At 38.8% G+C, this 21406-nt stretch overlaps 1 protein-coding gene and 2 long non-coding RNA genes across 3 annotated transcripts in view; 1 reads left to right on the top strand and 2 right to left on the bottom strand.

Annotated features, from left to right (window-relative positions):
• Window positions 1-6534: 6534 nt before the first annotated feature.
• Window positions 6535-10096, bottom strand: LOC134299942 (uncharacterized). Its single transcript, XR_010007190.1, has 2 exons — window positions 9945-10096; window positions 6535-6791 (listed from the first exon to the last, which is right to left on the bottom strand). It is a non-coding gene; the product is annotated as an uncharacterized LOC134299942 (long non-coding RNA).
• A 70-nt stretch (window positions 10097-10166) lies between these two features.
• Window positions 10167-20257, top strand: npvf (neuropeptide VF precursor). Its single transcript, XM_008112671.2, has 4 exons — window positions 10167-10328; window positions 12854-13012; window positions 17219-17601; window positions 19890-20257. Exons 2-4 carry the CDS (start codon window positions 12866-12868, stop codon window positions 19948-19950), a joined length of 591 nt encoding a protein of 196 aa, XP_008110878.1. The 5' UTR covers window positions 10167-10328; window positions 12854-12865; the 3' UTR covers window positions 19951-20257.
• Window positions 16389-21406, bottom strand: part of LOC103279129 (uncharacterized) — a 36539-nt gene continuing 31521 nt past the window's right edge. Inside the window, exon 3 of the long non-coding RNA XR_001730424.2 lies at window positions 16389-18258. This is a non-coding gene — a long non-coding RNA (uncharacterized LOC103279129). The remainder of the gene's footprint in view (window positions 18259-21406) is intronic.

Consider the following 21406-nt stretch of genomic DNA (forward strand, 5'->3'; position numbering starts at 1 on the left):
CACTGAAGCTATCATGAGGGGAACCCAGTTCTTCTGACATGAGCACTGGGAAATGTAATTTAGGAAAGCAGAAACCTCGGTAGACAAGTATTCAAAAGGTCCTGCCCAAAACTACATTTTCCAGAACTCTGCTTGTGCCAGAAGAATGAGGCTGCCCACATTAAAGCCCCAGTGTGATAAGGGGTCAACTTTAAAAGAGCTTGTAAATACCTTGCACACTATCATGCAAACCTGTTCAATGACACTGATAGATTAAAGCAGTGGTTCTCAACCTGTGGGTCCGCAGGTGTTTTGGCCTACAATTCCCAGAAATCCAAGTCAGTTTACCAGCTGTTAGGATTTCTGAGAGTTGAAGGCCAAAACATCTGGGGACCCACAGGTTGAGAACCACTGGACTAAAATCTGAACTTCTAGCACAGCCTGTGGTGTTTTATTTATTGGTTTTTTATTATGTTGTGTTATGCATTACACCGCTGAGCTGCTGAACTTGCTGACCTAAAGATTGGCAGTTCGAATGCGGCAAGCAGAGTGAGCTCCCACTGTTAGCCCCAGCTTCTGCCAACCTAGCAGTTAGAAAACATGCAAATGTGAGTAGATCAATAGGTACTGCTCCGGCAGGAAGGTAACAGTGCTCCATGCAGTCTACATCACCTTGGAGGTGCCTACAGACAACGCCGGCTCTTCGGCCTAGAAATGGAGATGAGCACCAGCCCTCAGAGTTGGACACGACTAGACTTAATATCAAGAGAAAACCTTTACCTTTTACCTATGCCAAAGTAAGCAATAGCTGGGGGAGAAACACAGAAACCTAAAGTTACACTTATATGTATGTTTTTGTTGTGGTGTACATGTTGTGGGTAGCATGCTCAAGTTTATAGTTGAGGTTATTTGAAATAAATAAAGCAATGGCTAGGATCTTGCATTGTACTGACGGACCACAAAGTTTTTTGGACATAATTATGTTTTGTTCCTTCTCCTTGCACACTTGGCTAACCTTTTTTCAGTAGCTGTTCAATGCCCAGTGGAGAATAGAGATAGATGAAGGTTAGCTAAACTGCCAGTAAGTTGTGTTCCTGCAGCTGGCAGCAGAATCGTGTCATCTGCAGGGCCCCTGAGAGACCAGGAAGATGCCTCTTTCTCCTGTGGGTGATGGCAAAATTGCTACTGGCCAACTATCTGGCTGCTCCTTGACCTTCCCTGTCTTCCAACGGCCACAGGAAGGAAAAAGGTAGGTCAAGCATCCATATAACCCAAAACTATTCTTCTGCAAACTTGCCAAGTTTATTTCTATTTTTTTAAGCTAAGGGTCAAATTAACAAGAACTATTATTCTTTTTGTTGACTATTTTTATGCACATAACACACTGTACTCTCCAACACAGATGATTGGCAGGGACAGTTCTGATAAATCCTCAGTCATTCCGCTTTTTTCAGCTGTTCTTAAGAGATTCAATTTCTCTCTCATCCTCTTACTCTTCCCCTTCATTCTCAGTTTACTTCAGTGGTTGCAAACTGAGTTCAAAGTACAAAAGGAGAGGGAATAGAGGGAAGACTCAGATCTTTCCCTACCCAGTCAGCTCAGCCAAAAGCAAACTGCTGCATCCTGTCCTAACGTGTTTGTTCTTCATCATTAATGACTTTTGCCATCCAGACCACACTCTGATTTTGCTTGTCCATACATGGTACCAGTTTTCATTTGTGAAATTTTGCTGGTATGACATCAACCTTCTATAGCTAATACTCAACAGCTAACAAGAGGAAAATCAACTTTTTTCGTTTCTACCCAATATAGGAAAGATTTGTGATGCACTCTGTTCACTGCTCAAGCTTGAAGCAACCAGCAATTTGCATTTGAAAGAAAAAGGTTTGAAAAGCAGTAACAGAATCATATATCATGCATAAAGTGCACTAAAAATAAAGCTTTGGAATACTAAATTCTCAAAGAGTCAAATCCAGTTGTTCACTGAATGGAATACAATACTTGTAAAACACTCCAAGGATGCATCTATAATGTAGAATTAATGCAATTTGATATCACTCTGTCATGGCTCAATGCTATGGAATCATGGAAGCTGTAGTTACAAGGACTTTAGTCTTCTCTGCCAAAGGGAAAACTACAACTCCCATAATTCCAGAGCATCCAGCCATGGCAGTTAAAGTGGTGTCAAACTGTGTTAATTCTACAGCCTAGATGTACCCTAACCAAATGAATGTATAAATGTAGGTTGAACTCAATACAAGACAGCCAATATAAGTATGCATCCACTTGCACCTATTCCTAACACGGTGTACAAAGTAATACTGCATTTCAAATTTTAATGAAGCTAATTAAAGGACTATTTTTTCCTTATATTATATTGCCACTAGCTCTGCCCAAATTGCAAGAATCAGCACCCAGCAAGGAAAATCAAATGTAACTGTAATGAGTTCTAAAATGATCCCAGCCTAATCAAAATTAACAATTAGCATAGCTAGAGGTAATAGAAATTGCTCCAAGAGACATTGTTTTGCTCATTAGAATAATTCTAAGAATAACTGCATTCTATTAGTGAATGTCTGTTTTAAATGTGGATTCATAGATGAACAAAATGACGGCTCAAAATGCATTGACTGAATGTACAAAAGTCTGTATTTTCAGTATTTAAGACCTTTTTGGAAAACTGGAGACAAAAATGCAGCTTTGCTGTTCCAAATTTTTTTAAAGCATGGTTTTCTACATGTCCTCTGTCAAACAAAGCCATGTTTTATAATTGAGTTTAGATTTATTTCAACTCAATGCCATTTTGCTGTATTTCTCAGTCATGCATTATTTGTAGACAAGTTTGTGAACGCAAGGTGAACAAGCAAATGGGCCACCTATTTCTCAGTAAATCCTCTCGATCTGTGGGCACCAGGCTGGAATTTCTCTTAAGCAAACATCTCATGCCCCCGTGTGGTTGAGCTGAAAATCTGCTGAAAATGTAAAACCTTTTCATGCTACAAAGCAAAGGGGAAGGTAAGTCAACTGAAGAATATCAACAAGGGCTTGGAAAAAGTTACTTTAGGCTGGGGTTCCTCCTACCAATGATGTAACTACACTAGCAAAGCTGAAAGTGGTGGCGGTGAAATGAAAAAGGCAGTGGCAGAGAAAAGAGTAGAAAGGGAACTGTAGGAAGGACTGCCAGCATTGAGACACCCCTTTCCCATATGCCTGACTCCTGGAAGGTCCATGGAACCAAGGCAATGGGACCATTCCTGGGACAACCAAAGGTGACTGGGACAGTCAACTGTCCTCTGGTCTCACTGACTGTCCAAGATGACTCTCTCATATCTTCCTGATTTACTGAGTGTGGAAGAGGGAAAGAAAGATAGCTACCCATCCCAATGAATTATAATAGTCGAAATCACACACACATACATTTAACATCAATATTAATTGGGGAATCAGATGAGTTAAGTGAAACTACTAGAAGCACTCAACTAATTAATAGTTCAGTAAGTTAATTAACCAAGTACAGGCAATTCTCGAGTTACGAACAAGATGGGTTCTGTAGTTTTGTTCTTAAGTTGAAATTGTATATAAGTTGAAACAGGTACATTTTGAAGTGTAACTTCAGCCATATATGTGTGCGCACACACTCACACACACACACATATTATATATGTTGTGGTAATCTCTGAGCGGTTAGACTCAATTTAACCCTCTCTGGGGGAGATTCTACCAAAAATCAGCAGAGTAGCTAAAGCAAAGCTTTCAAATGCAGCAGTTACTTACACGGGGTGAGCAAGAGAAGCCTTTGTCTATTTAGGATTGCAATGGAGTGCAGAGTCTCAGTAAAAGTTCAAAAAGTATTTATTCAGGTAAAAAGAACTCCGTTGTAGATAGAAAGGCTTGGGAGCTGTCTCGTTTACTCTAGACTGGTTTCTAAGGAAAAATAAGAAAGGAAAAATAACAAACATCTAAATAGTTACATCTTGCCAGGAGAGATGGCGAGATGCTTCTTGTTAGCTAGAAGAACAAAGGGAGAGGAGAGAACCAAAATTGTTCCAATCTCATGGTCCAGTTTATTGGGGCCATAAAAGACATTCTGACCAATGAGAAGTTAGTGTCCCTGGAGATTCACATTTCTACTAACTTCAAAGTAAGGGATGTGACATACACAGGATAGAGTGAAACACAGTAAAGCCTGTCTAGGCATGCTTTGGAAACAGGGAAAGAATTCCCTCAATCTAACTCTATCAGCTATCTTACTACGTTTAGACTTGAGTAGTCCAGGGTGATTCCTAACTATATATATATATATATATATATATATATATATATATATATATTTACTTTAAAGGCAGGTTTGGTCATGCACTTGTGCTTGGAAAGAGCAGAGTGATGTTCCTGGGTTATACATGTCTGTTCCTCATTGCTTTTAACATAAAAACATGGGGAAAGTTAATTACATGGCAAAATCTTTGTTTGTGTGTCACAAACTTCATCAAATGTGTGGAGGATGAAGTTTCTCTTGCCAGGATAGTTTTTGCCCTCTAATCAACTGTTGTCATGTTTTTAGGAGACATCCAATCAGGAACCAATATGTATTATCCGGGAACAAACCAACATGTCACCCTCTTGTTACCATCATTGGGTATCTTTGATGATATCAGCAAACGTGCCTGCTCCACCAAGGAAAAGGAAGATCAGCAAAGGTACACAACAATGATCAGAAGCTTTCAGGGGCTCCATGGCAATTCAGCAGAGGTTATAGGGATTTCATCCTGCCACCGCTCTGGAGTGGAGATTGGCAGAGTAACTACTCCAAACTGGCCTCAGAATAAAGGATATGTATATATGCCCCCTCTATTCGTTTTCTTTGCATGATTTTGAAAGAGACTACCTTCTGAAAATGCCTGGTCAGAGCAACCCTTTGCTGAAGATATTTGAATGAAGAGGATTTCAGTGGTAGATTTTCTTGGCCCCCAACAATCTTTTAGGGGCAGTTTTGGAAGGCATAATTATAGCACTATTATTCTATTTTCACTGCCATGGCTTCATCATATGGAAGCCTAGATTTTGAAGTTTGATGAAGCACTGTTGTGCACTGGTTGAGGATTCTCAGTGCCTCTCACTAAGTATCAACCCCAGGATTCTCTAGAGTGTTGGTATGACAATTAAAGTGGAATCATTGTACTATAATTCAGTAATCTGAATGGGCCTGAAGAAATGGTCTCTGACTTGGAATTTAATCAGAGCTTGGGATGGGGGGTTGTACATCTATCATTTGAGACTGGCATTGCTAATTCCACAAAGCCCATTTGCAGGCCTAATCTCAGTACATTTTACAGGTACCTTGAATAAATTGGAGGTGCTGTCAAGAGGAAGAATTGCCTCTAGGTGGAAATGACACAAGCCCTTCCCTACCAACCTTCTCAAATTCATTAGCATCCACAAAAGAACTGGGGGGAAATGTCAGTAGATAGCCACAGACAGAGAAAGAGAGCAGGAGTGAAGAAGTGAAGTAAGGAAGCCATATATATATATGGCTTCCTTACTTCACTTCTTCACTCCTGCTCTCTTTCTCTGTCTGTGGCGCTATATATATATATATATATATATATATATATATATATATATATATATATAACACAATATAGATGTTTTCCATTCAGAAAGAAAAGTGAAAAAGAAGCAAATTATGTGTTCAGCTTGATTGATGCAAGACAAAAATCTGTTTCTCACAGAATTCACTGTTCCAGCTTACACAAATGCCACCTAAAGAATGGAATAAGATTTTAAATACACACATCTACTAGCCTATCAACAGTTGGTGCCTTCCAGTTCACAGTAGTGGTGAAATCTTATTGGGTTTCCATCCAGACTTTAAAGGAGATGTGTAAGCTGCTGAATCTAATTTATGGATAGGTTTCAGCATTTCAGGTGGCTCTCCTAAAGTTCAGGCTAAATCCTGAAGTGGATTCATGACTCTAATGACATAAAAGCCACCAGTTGCCACCAGTTATCAAGAATCTAGAGCCTCACTATTCATTTTTATTTTTCTTTCACCTTTATTTTTGACATTTTTGTGTAAGCCAGGGATTTTATTAGATTCCCAATAAAATTCTTGAACCTAAATCACATCAATATAAGACAAATGTTGAAAATATAATTGTAGATTACACACTGAAACATCCTCTGAATTTCCCAACATGATAAGTGATATATACAAAATTAGTATGTAATTTATGACTAATGTTTTGATCATGAAACCAACAGGCTGTGAATTACTAAATTCATTGAAAGTGATTAGAAACTATAGGCAGAGTTTCCTGCAAGCAAAATAAACAGTTAGGTAGCAGATGGTATGCAACAGTCCCGGTGGAATTGATGTTCCCTTTGCCCTGAGACAGCGGCTGTTTGTGTGACAGAGAATATATGTGCATACAAAGAAAAATCTCAAATATACCCCACTTCCTTCCTCACAAATATAGGAAGAGGGGACTAGCATTCAGGCACATGTTCACAAGAATTATTGATATCAGCTTAATAACAACTGGAACTTTGCACAGCAACTGATAGTGAAGTGTATTGTAGGAAATCAGTTTACAGAACTGCCTCTTTTAGGACTTCATCACACTCGAGTTTCCCTACATTTCTACACACTTCTAAAACAGTTCATAGATGAAGTACCACAGAGCCCTTCATATGATGCATATCATCCGTGGTGTTTTGTCAGTGACTTGTGTCAGAAGTGAAGAAATGGGAAGACGAGACTGAAGTCTGGGAGAAATAATCTTCTGAACTCCTGATGCGCCTGGGAGAAAGTGCTAAAAAAAACAAGTGAGAGGGGATCGGTCAGATTCACCTATGTTGAATAGTTTCAGTGACGTAGAGAAATGGGATTTCTTATGGACGGTCTCCTATGCTCCACTTCTTTTACAAAATCCTTCTGCATGAGCCTTGAATATTTTTTTAATTAATGTAATCCTAAGGAACAGTGCAATTGTAAGATATCACCACTTTGCTTTCGCTGCATTTTCTTCTTCACAGCAATCTAAGATTTCAAAATTATGCTATTGCTAGCTTTTTAAGTTTTTGTTCCTTTTTAAACCAACTTAACCAACTTTAGGAAGTTAGAAGAGTGCCTTGGGTCTCCTGAGTAAGGGACTTGAGAGGGAAAGTAAAGTATCCCATAGAAGTGGTGTCTGTCTTAAGAATAATGCCATACTAGATGACATTGTTTGTTCTGTCACCATATTGCCTATTCTGGCTGGCAGCAATTCAAAGGTCATTTCTCATCTCCTGTAAACTCTTATTCTCTCTGACAATTCCTTGCTTCTCCCATAACAGATTTTGGGGAAAGGAGAATGTGGGTCTTTCTTGCAAATACCTGAATTTATCAAGTTTTATTTAGTTTATCTAAACAAATGTATATTGCGCCTTTCCAAATAGGGATGAAAAGTACACTCCTAGATATTTTTGTGGCCCGTTGGGCAAGCTGGATTCAAAAATTGCCTATATAAAGTCTGCTCTTGGGCTTAAAATGGCCCAGGGGAGGAAAAATTATATGGCATTTTGGGGAGTAACTTTGTGCTTAATTGATAATTATTTTGCAGGTAACATGATGGCACAGCTACAAATGAAGTACTTGGCACACTACACCAAGTGGCCTAACAACACGAGACCACTGTTGATTTTGGCAAAAAATGAGTCCTATGTGATCACCATTTCTTGCAAGAACTTTATAACTTCAAAAAAGATTCCACAATTAAGAGGGGGAAAGGCAAATTAAAAGCTATGCTCATCAGAATGACAGATTTATAGCAACAACATCTTTTTAATGCATTGTGGACTAATGAGCATGTATACTGGAAAGTCTTTAGTTAATAGTTAGATTAGTTAAAACATGAATGCCTTTTTAAAAAAAAATCAAAAAAGACTTCTTAAGTATAAATTTATGGAAGATTTTTCCCTCCTGTGTTCATTATTATTACCTCCGAACTTATATTTAATCGACTTCTTTTTCTGTCCCAGAAGCCTTTATGAAGACTGTTGATTTGCAGCCAAGCAAAGCCCTTTTAATAATGCATGTTAAATTAGTTCAATTATTAATATAAAAGAATGACTTAAAGATAGTACACTGCACTACATTTGTAAGTACAGTATAATTCTTTTCGAAAGAGTTTGTGGAAAGTATGAGCGTATTTATAGCCCAAGCTGTTATTGAAGACATGTTTGCTTTATTGCTAAAATCAAATGCATAATTGAAGAACTTGTCCAAACTAAATTTATAGTTTTCATGCCTCTTCTTTATCTTTTTCTCCAGACATAATTGTCTTTAGTCTTTTACTAAAACAATATCCAAAATTGAATCATATCTTTTGTTCCTGCAATCTGGACGGAGAAGGAATAACCTACATTATTTTATATTGATTTGCAAAGTTGGCTCATTGAGGAGTGAAATTTTAAAAGGTGATACATCGTTTTTTACAAGTAACAGTGTTCTCTAAATCATTTCTTCTTAGCACTTATCCATCTTTTTTTAATAGATCGTTTTTCCCCTTTTCTCTCTGTTTTGCTGTTCATACATGCTGAGTAGTACAAGATTTTGGAGGCAACTGCTGTTTACCTTGCCAATTGTAGGCAGGCACATGTCTATAGTAGAATCCTGGTTAATTTCACCATTAGCCCAATGGTCCTTAGAGCATTAAAAATCCCTTGAGGTTTTTACAATCATTCTGTGTAAGCATTAAGCAACTATTGGCATGCAGGACTTGGCTAAAAATAGAACCACATTTTAGATGTGTTAGTGATTTTATTTAAATCACAGATGGGAATATATGGCTCTTCTAATTTTACACATAGTTCTACATTCAGTATCCATTGCCCTTAAAAGATTATTAGTTACTTTCTTTTCATTGGACCCTTAATGTAGGGGTCCAGTTTGTTAAACAATTAATTACCTTCCCTGCCTTTGAATGAGATAGACATTTTTCTCTCAAAAAAAGGTTTACTATTTTCCATCCAACATTCAAACTGGTTATTAGGCCGTGAAGGGTTTAGAGCAAGAAAATGATGGAAACATGAAACAACACCTAGGAAAATATTATTGCCTCCCTCCAAATTTGTTGAAAGGGCACATGAGAGGGTGGTGGACTTGTTCTAGCTATTCCTTGCCACATCCTGACAACAGTCCCACTGTACTAAAAAATTACTATCCTGGGACCCTTTTACATTCCATAATTAGAGCTATATAATTACAACACAGCCAATACTCACGGCTTCTTTTACCTATATCTGACAAAATATATCCTGTCTAGGCATTTTCTAGGTCCTTCTTGTGATTTCATGGAATGTTTCCCCTGAAAATGCCCATAGAATTGCAGTGGAAGACCTAGAGAGGTCCTCTGTAAGCCTTTCCTAGGTCCTCCAGCATGATTATGCGATATGCTCTCACCAGAAGTTGTTCAGTCAATAGAGTTCACTACTACCAGTGGTTTCATGTATCCATGCAAAGTCTTGGAACATATCCCTTGCAGTAGAGAGGTGGTCATAGTGTGTACATTTTCACCTTTTAAATCATCCCATGCAAAAAAAAATTAAAAAGTTAATAGAAATACTTCCTAAAGTATAAGCTGTAGTGACTTCATGATCAGATCAGAGGCCATTTCACACCACAGTTACAACACTATGATCTTACTTTTACCAGCACAGACCCATTCTAAGGAATCATAGAATTTGCGATTTAGATTTACAATTCTCAGGCAGCGAGCTCTAGTGCCTCCTTAAACCCAAACCTAGGACTCTGTAAATGAAGCGCTAGAATTAGAGCAGAATCATCTCACTGTAATTGTGTAGTGTGAAAGGACCCCATGTGATTCTATGCCTGCATCACCATACATAAATAGATCTCCTCTATATGAGGTATGTCTTAGCTGGCCCAGGATTCTTCATTATGTGGAGGAGCTTTAAGGATGTACCTCAACTGGCAACAATAAGGCATCATAGTCCTTCTCCTCTTGTTGTAAAGGGGTTCATCTGAATGCTCTTCATGTGAGACTCATTTTCTCAAAATTCCCTCATTCCATAAACAGTTGCCATGGAAGGGAATCTTTGTCTACTGATGTAAGAGTGGAAGGTGTTGCATGAGGTAACAAAGAATGAAGTAACTATGACACATCCTTGGCTTGGGAGCTTTCACTTGTTATGGTAACCACCACATGCTTTGGACTTCATCTGCTAGAAACCCCAGCCATCAGGATCAATAGTCAAAGATTCATGGAACTAAAGTCTGAAACACCTGGAGAACCGAGGCTGGGAGTCTAATCTATTGGAAGAAATGATGTGAGGTTGTCTTTTGTTGAGTAAGTAGAATATCGCACCAAGATACTACGTGAGTTGTTAATACTTCCTTGAACTTTTAAACAGAGCAGAATTTTGCCAACCATGAAAATATCAGCACATGGTTCGGCTAGAATGCTGCATAATAATACACTGAATGAATGAGAAATGACTTGGCCAATTTTTCAATGAAAAAATCTATGCCTTTTAAAATTATGCTATTTCAAAATGAGCCATAAAATAGGTCATTACATACTGGTGCAAAATGAATATGCAATGAATTATTCATCTTTATGGAAATCCTTCGATACTTATTGGTGACATGAGTCATGGAATGCATATCGCTTTTGCACGGTGCATTGTTAATAATGAATAAGGATTTATCATTATATTATTATATGAAATGCAACGAAAAATATTAAAACATTCTCTTCTGCTGGTATCAAATGATTTACTGCACACAGGCTGATTCACTTAGAAGACGGAAGTTGCTCTTTTCATTACTGCTGATCACATTTTCATTCCATTTAATAAGACAGAATGTTTTCACTAGGCCAAGAGTTCATCACAGCATCTATGAGTTCTGCATGACCTCTATTTATTGCAACGGAATTCACATAGGACCAGAATTGTTCATGTTGTTTCTTAGTATGACGGACATTAATTCCCACTGATTGCAAAAAATCTCAACATTCAAATAAAAATGGTTTTCATATTTTGTACAGTTTTGAAGGAAACTATCATGGCATTTCATATTCAATAATGACAAGCTAGAACAGGTTTAGACATGGTCAACAAGGATGCTTCAAACCAGAACTGTTTTGAATTATGGATGTTTTCATATTGTTTGCATATATGTACAGATTTGAGATATCCTGGAGATGAGACCCAAGCCTACTGTAAATGTGTGATTCATTCAAATTTCGTATACATTTGATGAACATAGCCTGAAGGCAATTTTATACAATATCTTTAATAATTTTGTGCATGAAACACAGCTTGTATACACTGAACATCAGAAAGCAATGTTGTCACTATCTCAGACACCCATGTGGCCAATTTTGGGTTTAAAGAGTGTTTCAGATTTTAGAATTCCTAATAAGGGATGCTCGACTTATATATGAGGAAAGATTGAAAGAGACTGGCATGTTCAGCTTAATAAAAAGACTGACATTATTGCACTCTTTAAATACACCAAGAGGTGTCACAAAAATAGGGTACAAGTTTGCTCTCTCAGAGGGTAAAACTAGAGACCTCATCACATGCAGAATTTTCCTGTTTCTACACACTTTAAAATTTGAGTCCTGCGGAGACCATCACATGACATAAGGGCACTTCTAGTGGGCTCCATTTCTCCAGCACATGGATATGGAGCCCTAAACTCATCTTGGAGAAAAGCAGGGGAAAGACGAGCATCGACACAATGAGGACATGGGATGGCTGATCATCCCAGAAGATGGGGAAAGATGGGAGGGAATGGGGTAAGATGGTTCCCTTCACTTTCCCATCACTCATGGGATGAAATCCGAGGCCTAATGGTTTTAAGTTCCATGATGGTAGACTTTGATTGAACATTAGAAGGAACTTCTTGACAGGCTAGTACGGCAATAAAAGCAATTACCTAGAGACGCGGTGGAGTTTCCTTCTATGAATATCTTCCAAAAGAGGCTGGATGACACCCTGGTGGGGATATTCTAGATTAGTGGTTCTCAACCTGTAGGTCCCCAGATATTTTGGCCTTCAACTCCCAGAAACCCTAAAAGCTGGTAAATTGGCTGGGATTTCTGGGAGTTGTAGGCCAAAACACCTGGGGACCCACAGGTTGAGAACCACTGCTCTAGATGGAGATCCTACGATGAGTAGAAGGTTGGACCTGAGAGCTCATGAGGCCCCTTCCAACTCTATTTATATGGCGAAACACAGAAAATTATACATTAGTAAAAATTCTTACAAAAATTTCTTGTGCAAATCAATCACTCCTGACATGAATTCCAGTGCAAAATATTTAAGTGTATGTCCTGAATAAAATGGAATTGAAGAGACAAATGGAGCATAGAATTATTTTCTGACAATTTTTTAGAATTTTAGAATAGACAATTCCACCTAAGTAGATTCATAAGGGCATGTCTTCACTTTTATACTTCAAGAAACTACCCTAAACATCTTTAATTACATTCACATATTTTAAAATTCATTGACATTTTATTTCCAAAATCAGATCATGACTGGGGCTAATGGAAGCAACAGAATGAGGTGTTTTGGTTTCAAATGTGATGATTAATTAAGTATCAAGTTATTTGTATTACCTTTGATTATGGTCAACCTAATTAAAGCTCTTTAATAAGCACAGAAAATATTTGTAAAGTCATCCTCATTGTTTCGCAGGAAGGAGCTTGGTATAAACAGGGTTTACAAAACAAATTCTCTGCATTCTCCCCATTATTGTTCAACTTCTAATGAAAGGGGATGGGTCCACTGACACCATCTGAAAAGAATTTTTCTTGTTTTCTAATATTATAAAAAGAGGCTCATTTTTTCTGCTTTCTAGATTTTCGGAGAAATGAAAATGATCTCAGTAAACAGATTCGCCTTATTTACTTTCACCACATGCTTGTTTTTAACCTCAAAAACTCTTTCCCTCGGTGATCCAGTCATAAAAGACTATCGAGGCGAAGAATACTACGATGATAATCGCAACTACATTGAGGTAAGATCTTTTCTAATATGACACAAGGGATGTAATTTGTCACTAATCTTTTTCCAAAGAAAGTAATGAATATTTTAACACTGGCCTTCCCACTGTGAAAAAGACCTTGAAATCCATGCAGTCTTCAAAGCCACAATTTTGGACTTTTATTCTGTGCAAAATTTGCATGTGGTTATTTTGCACAGAAAACAACATTTTATGTGCAGAATATCATTTCCATGCAGAAAGATTATATTTTATTGAGGGGAAAAACTGCTGTGCAGAAAATGGTGTTTTCAGTGAAAATCTACCACATGCAATTTTTTGTGGGATGTCCAAATTGCAGGAAAAAGGAAAAGAGAGAGTACAAGTCAAGAGTTCAATATTATTGCATAGCCTTCAACTGCCCCAATTTTGCAAGGACAGTCATGATTACTCCTCTCTTCTCCTATTTTTCCAACTGCTTTCAAAATATTTCAGTTTTTTTCACTTTCTCCTATTTTCTCCCTTTATCCTTAGCATATTTCAGTAGCTACAAAGTGATTTCAGAGTGCAAAAGGAGTTTGTATTGAACCCACCAGGAGACAAAAAAGGGGAGAGGCAGAATCATGATCTTTGCTATAGGCTTAGGAAAAAATAAACTGCTGCAGTCTCTCCTAGCTTGTGATATTACTTTGCCACATGTGCCCCGGTTTCCAACTGAGAGGATCAGCAACTGCGGAATTCAGGAAAATCCTGGTGTGGGTGAAGTAAAAACAGACACAGGGAAGGACAATGTCTACATAATAATTTTTAAAGGTCAAATTGTGAGAAAGTAATTCATGGGTGCATCCAGACTGCAGAATTGATGCAGTTTGACATCACTTCAGCTGCGATAGAATCATGGGTGTTGTAGCTTTACAAGCTTTCTCTGTCAAAGAGGGATTGTGCCCCACTAAATTACAAACCTCACAATTCCATAACATTGACCCATGGCAGTTAAAGTGGTGTCAAACTGCATTAATTCTGCAGCCTAAATGCACCCCCTGTTGCCAGTGAAAGTTGATGTCACAAACTCCTTGGTGCCTGTCACATTAGTGACAAATAGAGGATTTATCCAATGAACATGAGTCAGATATCATTTGGCAAGATATCTTTTGAAAATGATTTATCTGTCATGAGAACAAGATCTAGAGAAGAAATAAGAAAAATGTAGAGAGGAAATAAGATTAGGAGTGAAAAGGAATTAGTAAACTATAATGAACTGTATCATTTTGTTGTGTTCTGTGTTGTCTGGTTTGTTTTTATAATGTTGTACTTTATTTTTTACTGTGATTGTTTTTTTGGATTTCACGGAAGTCCTGTGTCAATAATACCATCAAATGTGGAGGGTTATACTTCATGTGAGAGAAGACAGGCAGATCCCTTTTCTAGAGCTTCCTTTCCACTGTTTCACCAAGATAGAGTAGGTTATGTCTCTGTTTCTTGTTTTGCTAAGGAGTTGGGATGGGAATGTAATTCTTCAGGGTGCAAAACCAAAATACAGTTCATTCTACTTGTGCTAGGTTTAGGATGACTGCTTCTAGACAATATAACATATTTTCCGGCGTATAAGATGACTTTTTAATTCAGGAAAATCCTCTTAAAAGTTGGGGGTTGTCTTATATGTCGGGTGCTGAGCCGTGGGCTTGGAAGCAAAAGGAGCCGGCAAAACGTCTCTACCTTCTGGCGTGCTGTACTTCGTGTGCCGCCAGCCATCTCTATGGTAACCAGCACAAGGAGGGCTTCCGGCGGGGATGAGTGCCCTCTCCTTTTCTCCTTCCAGCTCCAGCTCCGATGATGGTGGCGGCAGCATGAAGATCAAGCCCAGCATGGCGCTGAACAGAAAGGGGAGCCAAGCAAAGAAAACGGAGCCCCAAGCAGGTCCGGAGCACGATGGCTGGAAGGCTGCAGCTACAGTTGCTGAGAAACACCTCCAGGCAATCGTGCTCAGGACCTGCTTGGGGCCCCTCTTCCTTGCCCGGCTCCCCTTTCTGTTCAGCGTCATGCCAGGCTTGGCCTCCATGCTGCCGCCACCACCTTCAGAGTCGGAGTTAAAAGGAAAAAAGGAGACAGCACTCATCCCCACCGGAAGCCCTCCTTGCGTTAGTTACTATAAAGATGGCTGGCGGCGTGCAAAGTACATGTGCCAAAAAGGTAGAGATGTTTTGCCAGCTCATTTTGCTTCCTCTTCCAAGCTCATTGCTCAGCAGAGTACAGCTAGGCGAGAAGGCCGTGGTGGAGAGAAGCCTCGAGGAACTGGTCTTCTGTTTGTTGTGTTGTCGAAGGCTTTCGTGGCCGGAATCACTGGGTTGCTGTGAGTTTTCTGGGCTGTATGGCCATGCTCCAGAAGCGTTAGAAGAGGGGTAGTCTTATACGGCAAGTATATCCCAAATGATCTATTTTAACTAAAAAGGTTGGAAGTCATCTTATACGCCCAGTCATCCTATAGGCCGGAAAATGCAGTATATCTTTCTTCTTCAGGATCAAACTACAGTATAACTGTATTTCTTCCCTTGGCTTCCAGATATGCAATTCTTTGGTGCAAGGGTTATCAGAAACAGCAGGGAAGTTCCAAATAGTTTTGTTTGGCCACCCAGTTCTCAACTCTGGCTTAAGCTGATATTGCCTCTTGAGGATTTAGGCCAAGACAAAATACATCTTTGCACAGACACAGCTATTCCTGTAAATTGTGTTCCAGGTTTGAAGAGCAAAAAAAGTGCCCCGGTTATCTGAAGACTATATTTGTTATCTTAAGATTCTTCAAAAAACATAATAAAAATCCCCTAATGCTTAGTTTAAAACAGATACAGGAAACATTGCTAAGATATTGTAGATTTTTGTTTCCAAACTAAGAGTTGAATACCCATGTTTGAAGTGATGTTGTAACAGTTTATTTGTATGAAGGACCTCATCAAATGGGGAAAATTCCCAATCATAGAACCCTTCAACCATGCAGCCAACACAGAGACAGTAGGATCACATCACATGATGCACATTAACTTCCAGCAGAGCTTCGTGCTGCCTGCGTCGGCAAAGTGTGCTACAAGGAGGAAATCTAAACATAGGGAGACTTACCCATGTTCAGATATGAAATCATGGGGACTGCGTAGGAGCACGCCAGAAAGGTATGCTTTCCAGCATGTGATGGGCAAGTGGGTAGTTCAGGAGATGCAGGGTGCTTGGGCGACAGTTTGCCCTGTTGCCCTATGGATCCTCCTGCTGTCCCCCACATCAAGGACCTTCATGTGATGAGGTCCTAAGCAGAGCCGGCCCTAGGTATTTTTCAAGTGTAGGCGAACAGAATTTTGGCGCCCCCCCCCAAACCAATCACTGAAAAATAAAAGCGTTGGATAAGCGAAAACGTTGGATAATAAGGAAAGATAAAGGAAAAGCCTATTAAACATCAAATTACATTATGATTTTACAAATTAAGCACCAAAACATCATGTTTTACAACAAATCAATAGAAAAAGCAGTTCAATACATGGTAATATTATGTAGGAATTACTATATTTGCGAATTTAGCACTAAACATTGAACAGGGATATAGGGCAGTGTGGACTTAGATAACCCAGACAGCCCTCAGTATTAAAAAAAACTCTAAAATCAGGACAATAAAGAACAACACTCTGAAAACAGAAGAAATCCAGACAGTAAACAATCAGGGACAGCTAACTCCTCCCAAAAAAAGATTCTCCCAGGCAAGAAGAAGACAGGCCTTGAAGCCACAGGGCCATTAAATGCTAATCAAGGTAATTAATTACAACATTCACACCTGCTTCAAAGGAAAGTTCTTTCTCCCACCCTGGACCTTCTACAGATATATAAACCCCACATACCTAGCTTCCAAGTTCCCACAGACCTCACAATCTCTGAAGGCCCCAAAGGTGGGCTCCCGTGGTGCGAAGGTGGGTCTGCACCGGCCGGAAAGCCCAGCACAGGCACCAGGAGGCCCAGCGTGGCCGCCGGAAGGCCCAAAAGAGAAGGAGGTGGAGAGTGGTGCCCTCCTCCCAGGACGATGGCGCCCCTGGGACGATGGCGCCACAGGCAAGTGCCTAGTTCGCCTTATGGTTGGACCGCCTCTGGTCCTAAGGCAGGTTTTCTAAATTACCACAAGTCCAAACCTTAATCAGCATCTTGCTTCTTTAGCAACATGTTTCTTGTTCATAGTTACCTTGAGATCATGTTGGTTTTTTTCCCTTTTAGGCTGGCGGAGCACTTACAGAAGAAAAGCTGAGGAGTATGGATCTTGAATCTATGAATGACTGGGAGCTGAATAAAATCATTAGGAGGACAACGCCAGAAATGAAGAAGATGGCACATGCAGCCGTTAACTTGCCACTGAGGTTTGGCAGAAAAGTCAGAGAGGAAAGAAGCATAAAACCCGCAGCCAACTTGCCACTCAGATTTGGAAGGGCACCTTTGGGAAGACTTCGGAGGCATGTCCTTCCTTTTTCACACAGATTTGAGAGAGCTCCCGATGTTCAAAGCCTTTCCCGTTCTCTTGCCAATTTGCCACAAAGATTTGGACGATCGCTTCTCTTCGGCCTTCCTCAAGAGACCCAAGATTCCGATCAAGACAAAAATAAGTAAATAGTTCAAAAACATGTGTTGATTATATGTCAAATTATCCAATGACAAAGTGATTTTATGTGATATTCACAAGAAGAGAGCTAACCTCAGTACTCAAGCTGATATAGTCAGAGCAGAGAAAAGTTGAATTTTTAAATACAGCTCCTGGAATCCCATAGCCATCTTGACTAGTTGCCGGACTGGCTTGAGGATTCTGGGAACTGTCATCCAGAAAACTAACGCTTCCTGTGCATAACAATACATTGTTTTGAATGTGTATAGGCTCCACACACAATGTACAGCTCTGTACAATTTACAACTCTAAGGCCCCTTCTACACTGCCATATAAAATCCACATCTGTTTTGAACTGGATTATATGGCAGTCTAAATTCATATAACCCAGTTCAAAGCAGATACTGTGGGTTATCTGTTTGATAATCTAGATTATATGGCAGTGTAGAGGGGAGTCTAAATTACAAGGAAAGCCTAGATATCTAGAGAGAGTTTCTTAGTGTAGATGTTCACCTTCAGACCTGGTTTGGGATGGAGGCGAGGAAGACTGAGAAGAGTTGCTGATGCTCTTCTTTACTCCTCCTTCACTTCATTCTACTTGTGCTATGTTTAGGATAACTGTTTCTGGACAAAATGTATCTTTCTTCTTCAGCATCAAACTCTGAAAATGGAAGAAAGGGGAAGGGAATAGATGGGATGTAAGGACGAAAAGAGGGAGGAGAGAGAGACAATTTTTGAAGTACAATGAGGCATCTTTACTGGATTTAGCCATAATGAATCTTCCTTGAAAAGGCCTTTAAAAACAAGGGAGGATAGAAAAGAAATATTTTTGCAAGCTTGAAGTATAAATCATTTGTATATGGCACAGGCTACCTGTTCCCATTCATGACCCTTCCATCCAGGATGTCCTCAAGGAGTCCATTCTAGATCATTGGGGAAGTTTTGCACTTGAACTTATCTTTCATTGCTATTAGCAAAGTGATGATACTTTTAGGGGACCAACTTCAAATCATAAAATACAAATCTTCACTGGCTTCATCAGACAAAAATGTTAAAAATCATACAGGAGGAAAATTGTGATCATGTTACAGACCTACATTCTCCCTGGAAATGTTGTTAGTTAAGATGATATTGAGGGATTTCAATCCAAGTAGACAGTAATCCTTTTATTGGCCATGTGAAGACTTGGGATAAAGGTGTAATAAAAGACATTATTATTATTTCAGTTCCATTAACTACAGAAAAGTGACTTCTCTTGAGATCCAGTTGGTGAATCCTTCAAGCTGAGATCAATTCACAATGGGGACTGGATCTTACCTTTATATTATTCTCTTACCAGCCAGCTTCACTTTCCACAAGCCAAAGAAAGGATGGTAGACAATATTCTGTATATTAGAAAACCTCCAGATAATTTTCCAAGTCTGCTTTTGCTCTACAACTTTCATCAACCCTACACAATATGACCAACAACATGGGATTGTGAAAACTAAAGTCCAAAATTTCTAGAAGGTCAAACATTTCCCACCTTTGCTGTAAAATTAAATGATGGACCAAGTCATCATTTACTGGCTTTGTGGGGCTCTCTCAACCAGTTGTTATTGGATCTCCCTTCCATGAGAGCAGTTTCTTTTGATGTTTGTGTATTGAGGGAGTGAAAGGGGGTTCTTGATGGGGTTTTAGTATTCACCTGGAATAGTGTTCACCTGGAATACTTGAAGACCTGGTTAATTTGTAGCATGGATTACATATCCTGTTTCCCCGAAAATAAGACATCCCCAAAAAATAAGACGTAGTAGAAGTTTTGCTGAATTGCTAAATATAAGGCCTCCCCCAAAAGTAAGACCTAGCAAAGTTTTTGTTTGGAAGCATGCCCGCAAAACAGAACATCAGAGCATGCAGGATCAGTAAATGTATGTACCATAGATTGTTGTACATGGGAATAATGGTAGTAACAAGAAATTCTTGATAGGATTCACAGCTTGTCTGGTTATGCTGGTTTGTGATGACAGCTACTGTAAAGTATATAATAAACGTTAATTTTTTTGCTCAACAATAAATGTGAATTCTTCTTCATGGAAAAATAAGACATCCCCTGAAAATAAGACCTAGCACATTTTTGGGAGAAAAAATTAATATAAGACTGTCTTATTTTCGGGGAAACACGGTATCACGCAAGATCCTTGTGTCCATCTGAGTCATATCAATAGCCTTTGTTGTAGCTAATCCATTCTTCATTTCCTTCCTTCCTTTCCCTTTTATTGCCCTCCCGCCCCATATTCCAATCTTCTTCAGGTTCGGCAGTTTAAAAAACTCTATGAGAAGCGAATCCAATGACGAAGAAGCAAATCACTAAAAGAGCTTGGATTAATTTCCTTTGTAGAGAATTATTGTGGAATTGCAACAAAAAAATAAGAGACCAGGGTTAAAACATCCCTGCCTTCAAAAGATGGTTTCCATTATAAAGCTTTTGTTCTAAAACAAGCACTTGAGGGTCACTCAATATTCTTATTATACTCATTTATTCCCATACTATATTCTGATCTCAGCTTGACTCTGTATAGTTGATGTCTCATCAATTGAAAAAAAAAAAACATGTGGGGATGGGAGTATTGTCAGGTATGTGGAAGCAATGTATGCAAAATAAAAAAAATGTAATTATATGAAGTCTATTGTGTGTTTAAGAAGTCCTAAGAGTACTTGCAAAGAGGAATGACAATCCTCATGCACTTCAGGCCACTAAAGCATAAGAGTCACTAAAACATAAGAAAAAGAATATCAACATCCGAACGGTTCAATAGCTTTTGCACCACACTTCTCCACTGGAAGTATATGAATATGATTTAATATCTTGAGTGTACTAAAGTAATCATTCCTTGCTATTCTTTTCCAACTCCTCAAGTTATATTTAATTTTTTGGCATTAGACACAACAATTCATCTAAGCAAGGCTATGCAAATATAAATAAGACCAAGATAAGTTATCACTAAGTATGAAGATATAGGATCATAAGGTCTCTATTTTTTCTAATAACTGTTGACATTTCATCTTCCAGAAATTTTACTACTCTACTTTACACATTACACATACCTTATTAGTAAAACTGAATAACAATTATTTTACCTTTCTCCTGCTTCATAAAATAATGTAGAGGAAAATAATTTGAACCTAATATTTTAAGTTCTATACTATTATTATGATGGTGATTATTATCTGGTAGTGAGTATTGGCCTAAGTGGTTTTTTAAAAACTGTATTTCTTACACAGGATGAGTTTATAGTAGCTCATCCTCCGCCACATCAAGATTCTCAAAACAAGGTTAATAAAATTATACATTTAATACACACAAAAATATTTGGCAGGCTTTTGAGTTCTGCAGGACTCTTCATCAGTTAAGATTAAGTGAACAAATGAAACAAGAGGAGCAAAAGTTTATGCTAAGCCTTGGATCTTGCATTCCTTCACATCGATGTCCCATCTAAGGTAGAAGGCAATATAGAAAGAGAAAGACCATATTACAGGTGGGTGGACTCAATCAAGGAAGCTACAGACCTGAATCTCCAAAATCTGAGGAGAACTACTAAGGACAGAGTGATCTGGAGATCTCTCATTCATAGGGTCATCATAAGTCAAAATCAATATGAGAGCAGTCAACAACAAATCTATGACTTGAGTATCAGGTTTTGCTTGATGTGTCATCTTACGTAATTAAATATTTTCCAATCATTTGTGTTATCTCAGTTGGTATGTGTCTTGAAGTTATTTCCAACTTAGGGTGCGCCTAAGGTGAACTCAGGGCCGGCCCTAGGTAT

Source organism: Anolis carolinensis, chromosome 6 (genome assembly GCF_035594765.1).
Source record: "Anolis carolinensis isolate JA03-04 chromosome 6, rAnoCar3.1.pri, whole genome shotgun sequence".
NCBI lineage: Eukaryota > Metazoa > Chordata > Lepidosauria > Squamata > Dactyloidae > Anolis > Anolis carolinensis.